Source organism: Parasteatoda tepidariorum, chromosome 12 (assembly GCF_982258835.1).
Source record: "Parasteatoda tepidariorum strain Cologne lab strain chromosome 12, Ptep-v5.0, whole genome shotgun sequence".
In the NCBI taxonomy this organism is placed as follows: Eukaryota; Metazoa; Arthropoda; class Arachnida; order Araneae; family Theridiidae; genus Parasteatoda; species Parasteatoda tepidariorum.
The window spans coordinates 65,386,476-65,406,163 of record NC_141766.1 but is presented as its reverse complement, the minus strand read 5'-3'; the positions used below and the strand labels follow the sequence as shown (position 1 = coordinate 65,406,163).

Sequence of the window (19,688 nt, the reverse complement as noted above, 5' to 3'; positions counted from 1 at the left end):
TGTACAGGAGACTGTGTAAATGAAGAAAGTTTCAGATTTGAAATATGTACTTCTTTACAGATGCACACTGTCTCAAAAGTGATAAGAGAAAAGAAAAATAATTTATCCTTGAAAAGAAAATAAAGTCTGTAGTTAGGAGTTAACGAGATTTTCTTTTGTTATTAATGAATAATTTAATATATACTTTCGTGTAAATGTATTAGTTTTATTTTTTTTTAATGAAGGCATGTTTTCATTAAAAAATATTTTTGTGATTGAAAAAATATGTTGCACATTTCTCTCCCCTATTTTTATGTCTGTTATTAAAGGATAATTAATATTTTATACAGTGGGACCTGTTTATCTTGAATCTTACTGGAAAGGTAAAAAGTTTGAGATATAGAGGCTTCGAGTTATAGAGGTACTTTAAAGATTTCAATTTAATTAAGAAATTCTATTAAAAGATTCTATTATTTAATTAAGAAATTCTATTAAAAGATTCTAGTATTTAATTATTTAAAATTCTATTATTTAATTAAGAAATTCTATTAAATTTATTGCATTCTATTCTTGCAAATCTGGCACTGTATTTTTAGCGTCAACAGTTTCTTCTTCTTTCTTGATGCCTTCAACCTCTTATTCATCATCTTCACAGCTATTTTAAAACCATTTTGGATAATTTTTAGAGACACATATCTTCAAGCAGAACAGTCATTCTGATCAAGCACATTATTTTTGGAAGAGAACTTTTTTCATCAATTGGCATCAGTTCACTTTAAAACTCTTATTTATGCTTTGATCCATTGGTTGCAATTTTGAGGTGAAATGAATTTTCTATTCCTTCTAATCTATATTAAAAAGCTTGGTGGTCACTCCATCCTACTCATCAACCCCTCACTTACTGCCAGAATCATTGTATTCTTTTTAAGTAATGGAAGTGCAGAGAAAGGGATCAAAATTCTAAGAAACACCCCCTACCTGTTCATCTCTACTCCCTGTGGGTTCACAAAATTCATCTCCGTCTGCAAGTTCTACTGACAAAGAAAGTTATGTTGTTTGGACATTTCTGCTCTATTATTAGAAATTCGAAAAACGGAGGTTTTGGAAAAGATGCTCAATATAAACACAGAAAATACATTGATTTTAGATAGTAAATATAAGAAATTTTGAGATAAAGAGGTTCGAGATAAACAGGTTCAACTGTACTTGATTGCTAATTGTAAAAACATGAATTTACTTGTAAAACACATTTATCTAGTAACTGTTTAATGTTTTAACACATTTCGCATTTTGTTAACTGTACATTTTGAACTTATAAGTGTTGTTTTGTGGGAATTTTGTATAAAAAAAAATATCATATTTTATGTATTTCTATAATTTAATGAAAATTAAGTAAATAAAATGATTGCTGATTTATTCTTTTGATTTTTAATTTTAGTTACGTCATTATCTAAGTGTTTTCTTTTTTTAAAAATTACGTATTTAATTTTTTATCTAGGCTTTTTAGGCAGTTATAATAGCTTTTTTTATATGTTATTTCAAGAAAGCTCAATTTCTTACTAACATTATGTAATAAACTGTAAACCATAGCAGTCCAAACAGCTTATTGTAATGGGATAAAAAAAAGTCCAATTTTTTTTCCTGCATACCTTTCCATTGCTTAATACACAAAATTATTCCCTCTAATTTTATTTAATACAACGCTGCAATTTGAGCTGCTTACTTTGATTTTCATGATCTGTGATGTTGCATACAGGAATACCATTATGGATCATTAAACACAACTTTAAACTCACCTTATACATACAGGGCTCCCACTAAAGTTTGGAACCCTCTTTACTTACGAACTGCTTCAACTAAACTATAAAGTTGGTGTCCAGGTCTAGTAAAGAACTCATATGTTACTTGGTAAGACCCCCTTAGGGTCATCTTGTACAAAACAGAAGTATTAGCATATCTACCTTGAAATCGGATAAAAAAAATTAAATAATAAACTGTGGAGCGTCATCTCTTTAGTATGCATAAACATCTTGGAGATACTCAGAAAGGAAAAGCATGCATTTATTTGTTCTTCATTTCCAATTGTAAGATGTGTAGAAACCAATCTTAAAAGGAGAAAAACAATAACTTTTCAACACATAAACATCTCGAAAGTCTTGAAATTAAAGTTATTTTTTAATATTAAGTTGTTGTTTTTTTCAATAAACTGTTTATGTTACCCTGTAAAAAATCTTGATTAAGCAACTATATATTTTAAGTGTTCCATTAATCTTATTAAATAGTCTTATTAAATCTTATCTCATAAATAGTATAAAGTCACAGTATTATAGCCAGACACCATTTTTTTTAGCAGTAGGCGGAACCAGTTTGTAAGTTCAGGGGGTTTTTCCATACTTTAGTTAGCATCCTATACATTAAAACCAGTTATTACAAAACACTGTCTATACTGATTATATTTTATTATCTAAAATCTAATTATTCCAAGAATAGATTTACTTAAAGTTATAAATTATTGTATTTGCTAATTTTATTAAAATCAATTATGTTAATATCAGAACTTTATTATAATAGTGTATGCTAATATCATAATTTTATTATAATATTAGCATGCCCAAATCTTGTAGCAATAAGAACAACTTAAACATTCATGTTCTAATACAGGCATCACAAATTTTTACTGACTCGAAAGTTTTATTTATTTTTTAAAAAAAGTAATTTTTACGAATAACAAAAAAAAAAAAAAATATGCATTTTTATTTTTCTTCACAAGAACTTAAAACTCTGTTGATTATAACTAAAAGAATCGATTGTTTTTTACATTCATAAATGATATTCAAACGACTTTAAAAAAATAAAAAAAAAAGTATGTTTAGTTGTTTTGTGCCTATGAAAAAATATTTCAATTAAATGTGACTTGTAATATATTGTTTTAAAAGAGCAGTTGCCATAATTAAAATAACGTAAAATAATCAAACTGATTCTCTAAAAGATTGAACTGCTATAAAAAATAATGTTAAATATTTATTTCTCATTATTTAAAATATATATATATGCCCAAGTACAGTATAAATCCGCTATAACGACAATTCACAATAGTCGATGGAATTATGTGAGCTTGGCTTTATGAGTAAATACACATATTTATTATTAAAATAACAATAAAAAAAACTGAAAAATGAAATACACACACATACCTTGTTTATTTTGAGCTATTTTGTTTTCGTAGGTAGTTACTTTATTTACATCACACTAGAGCTGTATATTAGGCTATTTTATTTTATAACCGATGTTGAACAGCTGACCCAATTTTAGACTCACAATAGGCTATTGGCGACGGTCTGGGAAACAACTCGGGGAATGGTCTGAAGACATACCACGCAATTTTGATCTTCTGCCAAAAGGATGGCTCCCCCGCTCTAGTAGCCCGAAGACCTGCTCTTGAAATCGAGCATTTTACAGTAGAACAAGCTTAACGAGGGCCGATACCTCGCATTCTTGGTCCCTACACAGACTGGTCAAAGTAGTCTTCCACCTGCTTACTGACCACAGACAGTGATGCTTGACTTTGGTGTTCTACTAGGAACCGTGTCTTTACGATCAGTCCACTGCGAGACTTGTTTTCTTAGGTCTGGTCACATAAAAAGTTTCAACTCGCATGAAATTGAGAGGACATGCCAAATTATTACTCAACCATCGAGTCTCCCTCTTATATCATTGATTGTCTTGGAGCTGATGAATGTGAAAGAGACTGTTTGGGACTGGTAGATGCGACATGATATTTCGAACTTCGTTGAGAGGTTTATACAAGCAATAAGCAGCAACAACTACACTGGTGTTCAAAATGAAGAGAATTTTTACGTTTGGTAAATTTTTTCCAGAACTACTAGACAGATTTTAATAAAATTTGGTTTGAATATAGGTTGTTGATATAATACGAAAATTATCTATTCAACAGTTCTAATGCATGCGTATGATCGTGCGTAACACTCATCAGAGTCAGATGATATCAAAGAGTAGTTACAGAATTAAATGATAAAAATGTGTTATGCCCACCTCGTACAGATGTATATGTTAGGGTATGCGAAGTGACCAAAAATATTCATTGCAACTTCCCTGATCTTGTCTTAACAATTCGAATTCTTCTCGATAATGCAATATTTCCGGCGGTTCGACTTTCAGTGCTAAACGCTGGATGTATTGTTGGCCCACAATTTCACTGATTGAGTCTTAGTGATTCGAATTCCTTTGTAATACAATGTTCCCGTCCTTTCAACTCCCTGTACGAAGCGCTGGGTGTATGCTCGAACTGCAATTTCGTTGATGATGTGTAGTGGTTGAAATTTCTCTCCAATGCAATGTTCTCGGCGGTTTGATTTCCCGTGCTAAATGCTTGGTGTATGATCGAACTACAATGTTGTTGATCTTGTGTAGTGGTTTGAATTTCTCTCTAATGCAATGCAATGTTCCCTGCTGTTCGATTTCTCGTGCTAAACGCTGGCTGTATGCTTGGAAAGCAATTTCGCTGATCGTGTCTTAACAATTCGAATTCCTCTCTAATGCAATGCTCCCGACTCTTTTTAGAGCGAAAAAAGTTTATGGAGCTTGGTGTAGAGCTCGAATGATTACTATCACTAAACTTCGACCTAAATTATAGTTGTGACGCGTGGATCATCATTAAGGATGACCCACGACCAAGACCGCCGCTAATAGCTCATAAGTGAAACTCTAGTGCGACATTAGGAATCAAACCAAAATGTATCATTTTGCAAAGAAAAGTAATAACATACATCTTTTTACAGTTATTAATTCATATATTTATTATTACTCATAGATAAGCAGATTTGTTTTGTAAGTTGACTAGTGTCCTCAGAAAACTAAAGCACTAAAAGCAGAAAACTGAAATTTTTATGCAAATATAATAAAACTAACTGCTTTATCTTACCAAATTAAAATTCTTAAGACAAGAATTTTCTAAGATAAATAATTTTTTCGGAGGTAAAGAGGAGTCGTGATAACCTGGCTGGTAGGGTGTGGGGCCCATATCCAAGGGGTATGTTCGATTCCCGCCGGCCAAAGAATGGTTCCCCGTGTGTTAAATGGTGATCATGGTTACAAAGTCCTCCAAGTTCCCATAACAAATCAATACATCTAAGGATACTGAATCAGAGATTAATCATGTTCTGGTTCAGGTCAAAATTACGATCTGCGAATGAATGATGTGTGAATGTATATACATTCCCACATCATATAAAGCATCATAAGGATATCCTCCCTATAAAACGGAATGTGACCTATGTATGTTGTCTGTGGATCATTCTTAGAGATTTTCCCAGACCGTTGCCAATGGCACATTGTGCAGCTCTAGTGTGACGTCAATAAAAGTTCCGAAAGAGTAAAGAGGTGAGTTTTCAAATGTACTTTTAGAAACTTTGCTAACATAGATGTTTGAAGACGTTGGTAGTCTATTTCATAAGCCCTTGTCCAAGTTGAAGAACTGATTGGCGATCGAAATGGGCTGCATGTGGCGTAGAGCAGAACTCTCTATGACAACACTTCACATGCTTTCCCCATTAGCTTGCGGAAAGTCATAGAGGAAGGAAGTACGTTAGTTTCTCTCGAAAATTTCATATAGATTAAAATCTTTTAAGTTGGAAAACTATATGGAACTGAAAATCACATTAAACATAGTTCGAAAGAAGAGTATTTAAAAAATATTTTTATTAAATAAAAAGGAAAAATTAAGAAAAGGGAGAATATCGTACTACATTCCTATGCAATTGAAAAGAGGGGGCTAAAGGCATGAAATCGGTCTCTCCCCAGATGGCGTATTCGAGTGTTGCGATCGCCAATAGCACACAATCCAAAATTTGTGTCTTCTCTCTCAAAGCACATAAGATTAAATAACATACATATGTATATGTACTCTTATATAAGAGTATGCTCGCTTTTATCTTATGTACTTTGTACATTTGTACAGATTCTCTTCATCATCCGTAACTTTACTCAGTTAAACGAAATACTCTCTGGCCGAGCTGTATCACCCACCAAACGCTGTGCAAAGCGTGGAAGTAGATAGTTCGAATCTCATTGTTACCCTAGATGTATCTTCGTGCTGTTCTTCTCTTTATATACCCCGCAGTGGACTGATCGTTAAGACACGGTTCCGATCAAATCACCGAAGTCAAGCATCACTGGCTGCGGTCAGTGTGCGGGTGGGTGACCACTTGGATCAGTCTGCGTAGGGACCGAGGATGTGCGGTATTGGTCCTCGTTAAATTGTGCTACCGTAAAGTGCTCGACTTCGCGTGCAGGTCGTCGGGCTACCGAAGCGGGGGTGCCATCCCCTCTGCAGTGGATCAAAATTGTGATGGCATGTCTTCGGATCATCCTCAGGGATGTTTCCCAGACCGTCGCCAATAGCCCATTGTGCAGCTCTAGTGCGACGTAAATGAACAACAACAACAACCTTCTCTTTATTGTGCCATCTGACCTTCTATTTGACATAGGTTTATAAGCGTAAATTGGGCACACAAGCCTGCAAATATGTGCGTTGTTGAAATTACATTCGCAGGCTTGTTCGCTCAATTCAGGCTTAAAAACCTTTGTCAAGTAGAATGACAGACAGAACAATTTAGAGAAGGACATCACAAAGAATACATCCAGGGTTACGACGGGATTTGAACCCTCTATCTCCACGATTAACAGAGCGTTTGGCGGGCGATACCGCTCGGCCAGGGAGACCCCCCAAATGTGTGGTTATTGGTTATTGCAATTACATACATTTTCAGGCTTGTGTGCTCAAAATAGGCTTATAAACCTTCGTCAAGTAAAAGATGACAGATAGTACAATAGGAGAGGTATTCAATTTTTATTTCAAAGACTAAATGTGTGTAAATCCAATTAACCAATAAAATAATCGTTATCGATAAGTTAAGCTACGTATGGCAGCACTTCGCATGCTTTCACCATTAGCGTGCGGAGAATCATGGAGGGTAGTACGTTAGTTTCTGTTTCGATTGTGAAATACATTGAAAACTTTAAAAATAGGAAGATATGGATGGTGTTTTCAATAGAAATGTAAACAATAACAATCTCGAGCTCGGCACCTACTCTAGTTCCGGTTAAAAAGTTTGCAGCTGCTTACTACATGTTATTCTGATAGGCGATGTTTTCAAACGGATAATTTTGTTTTCGATAAAAGAAATAAATTAGATAATTTCTGAGCTCAAATCTGCCATATTTCATAAGATATTAATGTTAATATGTAATTCCGGTGAGTTTGAAGTGAAAATTTGTTTTAGTTTTTTAGAGATACATTGTTAAAAAAGGTGACATGGTTGCTAGATTTTGAATAACTCGCTGTTTTGGCAGTCTTGATATGGCCTCCTTCCATAAGTTTATTACTGTTTGTTCTTGTTGCAAGCTGTGCACCATCTTACGTTAGTGTTAACACTTTTAGCATTGTAAACACCAGTATTGCTAGCATTGTAAACACAAGTAGTAAGTAATCAAATACATTGTTTGCAAGAATCTTAAAACACAATGATGCCAAATGGCTTTAAAATACAACGGAAACAGTAACCCGGAAATTTAGGCGGTACCGAGCTTGCAGCGTTCCCTAGTGTAGAAAACACCATCCATATGCAGCTGAAAATTACATTAAACATATTTTTAAATAAAGCGTAATGGAAATTTTAAGAATTAGTTATGATTATTAAATAAGAGAAATATTAAGAAAGGGAAAAATATTGTTGTACATTCTATGGATGGTGTTTTCAGTACAAATGTAAACAATAACAATCTCGAGCTGTATGACTGCTCTAGTTCCGGTTCGAAAGTTTGCAGCTGCTTACTACATGTTATTCTGTGAGGCTATATTTTCAAACGCATAATTTTGTTTTCAATAAAAGAAATAAATCAGATAATTTCTGAGATCAAATCTGCCGTATTTCATAAGATATTACTATTATCCTGTAATTCTGGTGAGTTTGAAGTGAAAATTTGCTTTAGTTATTTAGAGATAAATATATTGTTAAAAACGGTGACATGGTTTATAGATTTTGAATAACTCGCTTTTTTGTCAGTCTTGATTTGGCCTCTTTCCATTTGTTTATTACTGTTTGTTCGTGTTGCAAGATGTGCACCGTCTTACGCTAGTATTAGCATGTTGTTCGAGGAGCAAGATTAAAATTATACATTATAATTCAGGTTTAAATTTGAAAGTTGACTTATATTATTGACAAGGTAAGAAGTCTCTTATAGCGATTTTATTTCATATGTTAGGTTTACATATTTATTATTAATCAAAACGCATGTTACTACTACTTAACACTACTATTATGCGACACAACAAGAGCCACTTCGAGTTTTAGAATTCATTGTAAACTAAGTAATAGGTAATCAAATACTACGTTTGCAGGAATCTTAAAACGCAATGATCACGTTGTGAGCCAAATGGCTTTGAAATACACCAGAAACAGTAACCCAGAAGTATAAGCGGTATAGCTTGCAGCGCTCCCTAGTGTCGAAAACATCATCTATACAATTGAGGAAAGGGAAGGGGGTAGAGTCAGGACATGGAACCGGTTTTCTCCCTGGATGGCGTGCGCTACATAACTAATAAGCAAGCTATAAGCAAAAAACAGCAAAGAGCTCCAAAAACGCCAGTTAGTCATCATCATTAAAAATAAAACAACTAAACCCCTTTTGCAGAATATCTTTTATAAATCTAAGACTCAGTTTTTTGAGTTTTACATTCATAAAAGAGCATTTCTTTCTGATATAAAACAAGTCTACTTGCAAACTTTTATAACTGCACAAATTCAATATATACAAACCGTACAAATTTTAGAATTTAGATTCAGAAACTATTAGTTGAGGGACGTAACTTTTCATGTTACATGTTGTTGTTATTTTCTTTTCACAAAAGAAAATGTTGTGTAGTTAAAAATTGTGTAATTTGAAGAAAGGAAATATATAACACCTGTTTAGTGTTTTGTCTCTTTGCATTCATATGCTTGATCGGTAGCTTGTTTCTGTATTTCATAGAATGGAAGAATACGAAACAGTATTATTGGTAAAAAATGAAGTTTTTGTTTTTCAAATCCCACCTAGAGCGACAAATCGTGGCTATAGGTAAGGGTTTCTTATTTAAATGTAGTTAAGCAATTTTAAAAAGCAATGTAAGACGCTATTTTATTTATATACTTACTCACTTATCTTATTTAGCCTCGATTTTCTTACATCTGACAGTGTCTTTCTTGATTTTTATTTTATGTGGTATTTGAAATGCAGAGGAGATTTCCGTATCGTAATTTGTGGCAGAATAATAGCTAAGTCCCTGCAACTTCTGCAAACGACCCACGAGAAACTTTAAAAAAAAAAAATACATAATAGGAGACCAACTAGACAGGTATAACTCATAGAAACCTCCTCCCCCGGCGAGACTCTATTTTTTTTTATATTTAATATTTGTTTAAAGGATTTGCAAGTTTAAAATCCATTTGGTGTGTAGTTCATGTTCGATGTAGATCATGACAAGTAAATATCCTAATGCATCAATTTTAAATAATAGGTGATTTGCTGAACACAATGTAAACTGCATTTAACTGTGAGGGGGTGTATCTGTATTGTTATTTGATTGTGCAGCATTATAACTTGCCAAAATTGACAACAATATAAAATGTGGTTTAGTTTAAAATGAATTAATTATTATATATGGTTACAAGTTATATTTCTTTACCTTTCGTATAAAATTTGGTTACGAGTTATACCCTTCGAGTCGGTCCTTTTCTGTGATTCTTTTTTTTAGTTTCTTGCCAGGTGCTGCCCGGAAGTTGCCAAGACTTGGCAATTGTTCTTTCACTGATATTATTTACGAAAATCTCCCTGCTTGCAAGCCACTGCTCAGAAGTTTCCAAAGCTTGGCAATTATTTTGGCTTTGATGCCAAAATGGAAATATTCCTCAATAAGTAGTTTTGTGTTTACCAAATGGTATTGGCTTTATTAAGAGTGAATATAAATTTAAAATTAAGTTTCAAAGAGCTTTCTATTAACAGGTTGGAAAATTTTTTAATGCCATTCTTGCTATTTGTATTTAATGTTACTTTTATAAAACTTCTAATGATGGAATGCATTTCCAGAGTTTATTATAAACTTAACTGCATTATGGTTGTCCCAGATTTTTTATTTCAGTTATTTCTTCTTTAAAAACATTTTGTGGATTGACGAGGATTTTTGGTAATTTAATTTTACTTGCCAACTACAAATGCCCAGGTGGCAAATAAATTTTAAACTTGCACATTTTTATAAAAAAAACAGGTAGAGGTTTGCCCAAAAAACTTTAGAGAAATGCTTTTCGAGTGGGTTGTTTTCTGTGATTTTTTTCCTTTAGTTTCTCGTAGACAAATGTCTGTAAGTCACCAGACTTGGCCATTATTTTGTCATCATGGATTGCTATTCAAAAATATCCCTATATCAAATATTAACTATTTGATCTCAATAATAACTCAAAAAACATACAGCGTATCTGCGCACCTGGAAAGTCATGAAAAATCTTCGAATGTCATGGATTTCGGTCTTGAGAAAAAATTTTCATAAAATTTCATGATTTTAACGATTTTTAAAAAAAACTCAGTCATGGATTTAGGTTGTCAAAAAATCTAATTTTTAAATAGGAAATTACAGCCCCCCCCCCTCCTGTATCATTGTGTTCCAAATATCTGAATTTGCAACAAAAACCCCTCTCGCAGTCATATTTTATTAAAATGTAAAATGTTTTTATCACGTTCTTTTAAAATTATGGTGTTCTTTCATAAAATGAAATAAAGGACATCATCTCTAGAGCAATTATCTTTTAAACTTCTGTGATTTCAGAATTTTTTATTATTTATTTTTTTTATTTTGTGAATTTAAAATTCTAGCTGAAGCAAGCCAGTCATTGGCGATTTTTTTTTCGAAAATGAGAAGAGAAAAATCACTAGTATTTCTTTCCTTTCGGATGTACAAGAAAATATCTTTAGAATATAATTCTGCAGAAAAAAAAGAAGAAAAAAATTTTGCTTTTGTATTTTTTTCTTCTATTTTATTGCTTCAATTCTTTCTTAACTCTGTTTTTTAGTTTAAAATCTATAAATATGAAGATGCAGAGTATAGTAGTTTTGGTTATACCTATGATTTCAATTAATTTTGTTACATTGCTTTTTTAAATTTATTGTGTTTTTGTCGAAGAAAATAGTAACTTTGTTTAGTCAGGAAAAGTTCTTGGAATTAGTCATGATATTGAAAATCTAAAATGTAGCAGATAGCCTGAACATAGCTGTTAGATTAATAATGCATAAGATTAAGTTAATTATGTGTTATTAATAAGTCTTACTGAGTTTATTTTTTGTTTGTTATTTTATGATATACAGTCAAAGATCTTTAACATGTAGATATGTAAGGTTTTGCATTATAAGAAATTTTGTATTACAGAGATAATTTCAAATATCATTAAATTTTCCTACTAAACATTGCTATGTATATAGAGAACAGATCATTTTAAATTTTTTTAAATAATTTTTTAATACAAATTTTTTAAAGCACTATCTCTAATTTTGTATTAGTTGTTTATTGAAAACAATTGAAATTATCTAGAGCATCAAAAATAAAATTCTACAAATTTAATTATTTTGATTTGCTTTAGAGATTGTGAAGTTAATGGTACTTATGGAAAATTATGGTTTATAGAATTGTGTTACACATGAATCTTTGGGTACACTAGATATATTATAATATGCTAGTTTTAAAATAGTTTTTTATCCAAAGTTAATCCTGCCAATTATTTTAAAACAGAAAGTTTTATCTTTTAGAGCTGCTGATTGGAAGTTGGATAGTCCTGCCTGGACTGGTAGAATGCGTATAGTATCAAAAGGAAAGAAATGTTTTATTAAATTAGAAGATAAAACTTCTGGTAATATAGCTAAATATTTAGTAATTTTATTAAAATTTAATATCTTTTTTTATTTTAATTCTCATGGCAGAATATTTTATAGGAAAACTACAATAGAGCTGAATGATATGTCGTGAAGTGTTGATATTTTTTAATTATCACAATAACAATGTTAAAAATATGTTATGAATATGATAAATATCGATCCCCCTATAAATATTGACTCATGATAAATACCAAAAATAATGACACTCGAATTAAAACAAAAATCCCTAGAAATTATTGTTTGTGCCTGCACCCAATGTTTTTTTTCTCGCAATCACTATTGACCCATTTTTATTGCAGCGATTTTTGTCACATGCCGAAAAGAAAATCAAGTTTTGCGAAGATCAATAAAATTTGAAGTTCAGTTGTATTACAGTCATTTTTTAACAACACAAAACATGCATTTTATAAATAAGAAAATGGCATATCTATTTTGAATGTCTAACCCCAAGCAACAGCTTTGTTATAATTCTGCTGCAAGTTTGATAAAAATATAGCAATATATATACTCAAAACTATTATTTTATGATGCTAAATGTGCATATCTTAAAAAAGATACTATAATTTAATAAACATATTGAAGTTAGTCACTTATAAAAATGTGTATCCTATGTTTTGTTCTTTCAAAATACCTTAAAATTTATCCAATCTTATCATTGTTTCAGGGAGGGCACTTCGAACTGTATTTGTTGTTATTTTTCAAAGAAGTATTTCTTAACAAAATTTAACAGTTATGAAAATATTAATCCGCCATTTTGAACTAGAACGATTCAAGCAGGAAGGGGAAATTCGTGTCATTCTGGAATAAAGCTTAAAATGATCTAAATCTAAGAAGCAAAAAATAAATAAACATTATTTTTAATGGGAATAATGTTTTAGTATTAGAATATCTAATCAATGAAATATGAAATATTAGAAAAAAAATATTATTGCTTAAAATATAGAAAACGAAAAAAAGTTGACATATGAAAATAATAATCCGCTATTTTTAACTAGAATGATTCAAGCAAGAAAGGGAAATTCCCGTCATTCATTAAGGTGGGTAGGTGGAGGAGAAAAATTCATTTCCTCCGTATTTGTGAAAGAAAATAAGTGTAAAGAGGAGATCATTTAAGTTAAGGGTGGGGAAGTAACAAATTATTGTTTTCTCTCCAATCATTGGCTATCAATCAAGCATAAAGGCGGGGCACGCTGATCGGGTTCTCTTTATTTTTTCTTCTATGACTGAAAGAATCTGCTAAAGAAAGAATGTTACCCCTTTTTCCCCCGCCTCCTAAATATTACATGGTATGGGGAAAAATGAATTTTTTGTTTCTCAAGCACGTGTATCCTTTTAGACCAGGGTTTCTCAACCTGTGGTTCATGGACCCCTTAGTGGTCCATGGATCATATTTTGGGGGTCAGCCGACTTCTCCTAATTTTCAAAACGCTTGGATCAATAATATTTAAATAACATTGATCTTTTTTTTCTTCTAAAAGGTGAAAATACATATATATTTTAAACTAGGTGATCGAGATACCCCAAATTAAGTGCGGATTGCACACAGCCCTCTAATATCCCTGTCATATTTTTAACATCCTGCACTGCCTGGCTTTCAGTTTGCACCATCAGGGGCAACCCCCTGATGATGTCTGCTGTGCTATTTTTACCATCCCCTATCAAGCTACGCACATTTGTCACCTTGTCCAGGTTACTAGACCTAGAATTTTTTATTAAGAAGAAAGCCCAGTTTTTGAAATCTGGAACATTAACCAAACTTGAATTTGGTTTTCCACAAAATCCTTCGATTGAGGCATCTCTCAAAGTTGCATATCGTTTTGCCAAAAGCAGGAAATCGCATACTATTGGAGAGACGCTAATTAAGACATGTGTGCTGGAAATGGTTAAATTAGTTTATGAACTGGAACATAGAAAAAAACTTGAGTCTATTCCATTGTCAAATGATGTGATACATTCAAGAATAGTTGAAATTTCTTGCAATATCTTGAAGCAGATCATCGATAAATTGAAAGCATCGCCATTTCCCTTTAGTATGCAACTGGACATCTCGAATTGTAGTCAATGTCTTGCAGGGGGGTGACCCGTGACTTCTTAAACATTTTTTAAAGGGGTCCATTGTACTAAAAAGGTTAAGAAACACTGTTTTAGACCTATTCAAATTTTTCATTTTGACTCCCCCTCCACCTTAACGCTTGCCCCGTTTACCCTTTTCAACCGTATTTCTTCTTTCAATAAAAATATTCCAGGAAATGTCTCTTTTACTAGCCACCTGCATGGGAAGGAGGGGACTCAGTTGCGGTCTTTTAAAAACAAATCTCCCTCTTTTTCCTACATTCCAAGGGAGGAGCTTCACTAACGGTCACTCAATGCTCTTGGTAGATCTTCACTTCTCCTTTCTGGTGATTTATGGGTTCGATGCATAAATCATAGGTTCAGTGCAAGCTAGAAAAAGAGAAAATGTGTCAAAAGACCTTTTTTTTTTAGGAAAGGGGAAGATGGAGAGATGTTTGTTTATTTTGATTGTTAAAAAGTGTCCGGGAAAGGGACGTCCGGATATGGGACTTTACACTGTATCTTCTTACTTTACCTTATTTTTGTATTGATTTTTGAATATAATTTTTAATTTTCACAAATTATGTCTAAATTTTCACTAAATAGGTACCTCTCATACAAAAACCTCTCATAAAAACTTAGACAGACCCCTGCCCCTATTAGTGCAACCCTTTCATTATAATGACCACTACATGAAGTCCTATCTCATAGAAGCACAGTTATTTTAACACCAAAGACAAAGAAAGACCAAACCGAAATGTTCATTTCAATATAGTGATCAAATTTCATTTCATAATTTTTTTAATTCCCAGAAAATCACTTCAAAAACAGGTGTAAGACATTATTGTGCTTTTAAAACTAACAGTTTCCCATTGATAACAAGTCTCAAGAAAATTGTTGAAACCATTATTTCTTTTGATATTACCCGCTTAATACGCATGAGTGGAGAAGGAGTGACAGGACCACCTATTCTAAACCTATGGCATTCTGGGAAAAGTATGGTTAAAAAAAATTGTGAAACATGGATTATTTATCATTATTAAGAATTTGAAGTGCATATTGCTACGTCATTTAGAAATCAGAGTTTCCTGTATAATCATAACCTTTTAAAATTTCTTCCCAAAGGGTTCAATATATTATTTTGGTTTGAAAATTGTACTCACTCTTTTTTTGAAGTGTTGTAAGAAGTGTTTTATTTTGGAGTTAAAAAACATGGTATTATTCACTTCTAATTGATTTTAGTTTAGCTAATTCTCTGGATGTATATTATGTAGCAAAAATGGCTGCTCCTAAGCAATGAAATACTATGTGTTTAGTGCAAAAATAAATTTTTTTAAAGGAAGTGGATAGAAGAAAAAACACAATTTCTTTATTATTCAAGATTCCTAAGCACACTTCTCTTAAAATAATTAAAAATCATGATGTCATGATATAATGTAAACAGAAAAATAAAATGTTCTAATTTCATGGTAGCTTTCATTTATAGCTGAATGGTAAGCGTAACTTAACACCGAATCACCCCACATGGGGCATCCGGGAAACACTTAAGTTTGTGTCTGTATCCTATCGGTACAAGAAAACAAGTAGAAAGAATGGCGTGGCAATGAGGGAGGGTAACGTAACTACTTCGATAAAGAAAAGAGGCACGCGAAAGCAACCCTGAGAGAGACACCTTAGGTTGCTGGAGTGAGACGTAGCCGGTTAGGTGCCACGCAATTAACAACATTGCCTAGGATTTAACATTTGATTTAGTTCTGCCATTTTTTTATTCTTTTAAGAAATGCTTGTTTAATGTTGTATTATAATAGCTTTCTTTGTGTATATTATTGTCTTTTTATAATAATTGCAACAGAGTGATAAGTGAAAGTGTTGCCTAGGGGATAACATTTGATAAAGATCAGCCATTTTTTTAGTTTATAAATGCTTATTTTTATTAAGAAATTATTGTAACATCATATTTTAAACAATTGCAATATTTGACAAAAGTTGATCCAATAAAAAGCGCCAAATGTTATTGATGAGAAAAAATCACCAAACATCAGGCGCAGGTGCATAACAAATCATTTTCATTTATTAGTAAATTTATCTTTTTCTTTTAAAATAAAACATGGTTTGTAGAAAAGTTTTATCAAAGTGTGGAGTCAAAAACCTATGCTTTTTTGGGGTATTTTCACAAATGTTTTAAATTTTTATTCCTGCAATCTTAATGAGGTAATGCAATTTGCTACAAACAAAAGTTTATTGCTTGTAACTATTTGTAACTGGTTTTGTTGCAATGTAAATTTTAAGATTACTATATTATTTATTTTTCTTAACAACGGATTGGTACATAAGAATTACTCAATTAAAATATCCCAAAATTTTTCATTGTTTTAGCCCGGGTTGAGTTCCAGAGTCTATTAGAATAAAATTTAAACTTAATCATTTTAGTCTGTTACCATTTCAACTTAATATACAATTTTGTTTCTTAAACTTCTACTCAACTTTTGAATACTATAAAATTAGTTAAATATTTTTTCCCAGTTTATTTTGTAATATTGTGTAAAGTTAATTGATAATAGCAGTTTTGTTTTCATTATTTTAATTAAATATTTTGACTGGAAACAGTTTTATATAAAGCTTATTATTAAAGTAAATGTAACTGATTTACTTTTTAATAATTTGCTAAACGGTTAAATTACATACTATCTCCAATATATTTTTCTATAAAATTTAATGCTATAAAGTAATATTGTAGGATTGCTTTATAATTAAAGAAAACCATTTCTAGTTTAAGTCTTCAACTTGGAATAATAATGAAACCAAATTATAATAACAGTCGTGAATAATATTAAGAAAGGTTGATAAATGCTTGGGTTATTTTTTTTCAATTTGTTAACTTTTGCATCCTTAAGCATTATTTCACATTAAAATATTTATATTCATTATTTAATGGTATAGTTTGCTTAAAATGCTCACAAAGAACAAAAAAAGTGCACCAGACATATTTTGTATTTACAATATATTTTTAAATAAATAAAATGTTGGTAAATTATCATCGCCATTCCATGTCCCTGGCTCACATTCTCCCATAATATTTAATGTAATCTTTTTGTGGCAAATGTGTATCATTTAACCTATTTATTATTATGACAAGAGTTAAATTTTTTCTTCTTCTAATAGCATAATAATTTCTGTTTTATTTGCATTCTTAATTTCTACCTCTGCTTTAAAGAAGTTTGGGATGATTACTATATGGAATATGTTCCAGTTAAAAAAAATGTTAAATGAACTAATTTTGAAGACCAACTTTGATTTGTAAAGTTTTTGAAAAAAAAATTCAAACATTTTTCATATTTAAATCTGTTTAAACATTTTTCATATTTAAATCTGTTAATAATTTTTAATTTTTTACAGGAGAGCTTTTTGCAAAAGCACCCATTGATAAATATCCAGGCATTGCTGTTGAAGCTGTCATGGATTCTAGTCGCTATTTTGTTTTAAGGATTGAAGACGACAATGGTAAAAAAAATTTTTATGGTGATTTTTTAAGAAGAAAATTTACTTTTTTTTTATAAATTTATTTTACGATTTTTTTAAAATTCTATATAGATATCTTTAATGTTAAGTATTCATAAATTGCCATTACATTTTCAAAAATTTGATTATTTTGAAATTAATATTCATATAAGTGAGAGTTTCTCAATTGAAACATAGATTTATAAAAGGATTTTATGATTTTCCCTAAGCTTTAGATGTCTGTCATATGTATAATGTAAAACAAAACTTCAAAATCATTTAGAACGAAATTCTACTCATAAATATAGTCACTTATTTATGTTGTGGGGACATGTAAGGGCTGATTGTGGTCCGGAAAAAATCCGGATTTCCAGATTTTTCGCTAACAGTGTTCCGGAAGTTTCCGGAGATCTAAGGTTCAGACGTTTCAAAAAATCATTGATCACAGAAGTTTCCGGAAATCAAATTTTCAAAGGTGGAACTTAAAAACACAGTTTATTTTATTTGTTTGTAAGGGAGAGCCAGAGATATACTTTATAAGCTTATATTCATAATTAATATTCATCTTTTATCAGTAAATAATTATTATAATCATAAACTCAAGAAAGAAAGACATATTTGTAAATTTTAATTGCTTCTCCAGGTCATCGTAGGTATGTGTAAATGATATATGTATGTGTAAGATTTTAAAAGTATATTGTAAGTAAACTAAGAAATATTGAGAAAAAGGAAAAAAAAACATGTTTGGATTTTTTTTCTAATTTTTCAATTTAAACTTTTTTTTAAACTCAAGAAATTTTCCGGAATTTTGACTTGGGCTCACAATCACCCCTGGACATGTCAATTCCCTCATTGATTCCAAGAGCTTGTTTTGCAAAATTTTGCAAAAGGAAAAAAAATAATAAAACCTAGAAAATTGTGTAGAAGTTTTTAGAAACTTTTAAACAATTTAATACTAGCAACGTAATATTATAATTGAAGCTTCCTTTGTTTTATTTATAATATTGAAACTATAAAGAAACTAAAATCATATTTTTTCCAAATGCAAGATTAATAATATCTCGATTTTCCTGATAAAAATAGTCTTATATCTGTATTCCAAAATTTTTTTAATGTTTGTTTCAAACATTCCATTTCTGTGTTCACACAATTTTAAAATAATGATTTGGATTTATTTTTATAATTTCTTTCAGTAGAAAAGAAATAGGAGAAACTAAATCTATCAATGTTAAAACTAATATAATTTCATTCAAAAAGTAATATATGAAAAAATAGAAGTATATGTAACTATACATTTTCTGAGCTCCAAAATACGCCTGGTATAAAATTTAAATACAACTGTGATGATGATGCGGCTCCTACATTATTAGAAAGCACTCCTTTTTAAGTTCCACCATGTGAGCTGATGAAGACATTATATCTTTTATTTTCCGGATTTTTATAAATTTTTTTCTTCCTTTTTTCGGATTTTTTTTTTGGTTTCTTATTATTTCTTTTTCCATTGTTCTGTAATTTTTTCCATGTTTTTTCTACATTTTGAACTTATATATGTATATGTAAAATGATGCAGTCGGACCGAGCAGGAAAACAGGCACAGGATTTTAATGAAAGCAAAAGAATTTTATTATGTCATTCTTTGTTGAGTGGCGAGAGAAAAATCAAGTTTACTCCATCGACGATCAGTCTTTCTGGTAGGGAAAATCTTGCAAAAAAATCCGAAAATGTCTCTGTTTAGGGAAAAGAGGAAAATCTTAGAAATTACTAGGTTTAAGAAATAGGTCGAGTGATTCCCACGAACATTAAAGAAATGTCTTTATTTAAATTTATGCATACTTGGGCCAAAAATAGATTTAAGAACAGGATGTGGCTTTTAAAAGTGTGGGAAAGCATTTTGATTTGAATTATTAATTAGGATTATGTTTTATAGGGAAGAATTAACATAAAAAGATTAATATAAGCTTTTTATGTTACGCACACACACACACACATATACGTTTTTTTAAAATTGAAATTATTAATTTATTATTTTTAAAGAGTTATACTGGGATTGCGACAAGTATTTTTATTTCAGTTTTAGAAACTGATTAAAAAGGTTTACAAACTATCTATTTAAGATCAACTTATAAATTATATGAATTTAAGCTGCTGAATCGAAGAATAAATTTCAAAATTCTATTTATTGT

General features: G+C 31.0%; 1 protein-coding gene across 1 annotated transcript in view; it reads left to right on the top strand.

Moving 5' to 3' along the window:
• The first annotated feature begins 8,645 nt into the window (after positions 1 to 8,645).
• LOC107439760 (adaptin ear-binding coat-associated protein 1) overlaps positions 8,646 to 19,688 on the top strand; it is a 36,433-nt gene continuing 25,390 nt past the window's right edge. Inside the window, exons 1-3 of the mRNA XM_016052451.4 lie at positions 8,646 to 9,114; positions 11,830 to 11,930; positions 17,404 to 17,508. Coding sequence (XP_015907937.1) covers positions 9,029 to 9,114; positions 11,830 to 11,930; positions 17,404 to 17,508 — 292 coding nt within the window. The 5' untranslated portion in view covers positions 8,646 to 9,028. The remainder of the gene's footprint in view (positions 9,115 to 11,829; positions 11,931 to 17,403; positions 17,509 to 19,688) is intronic.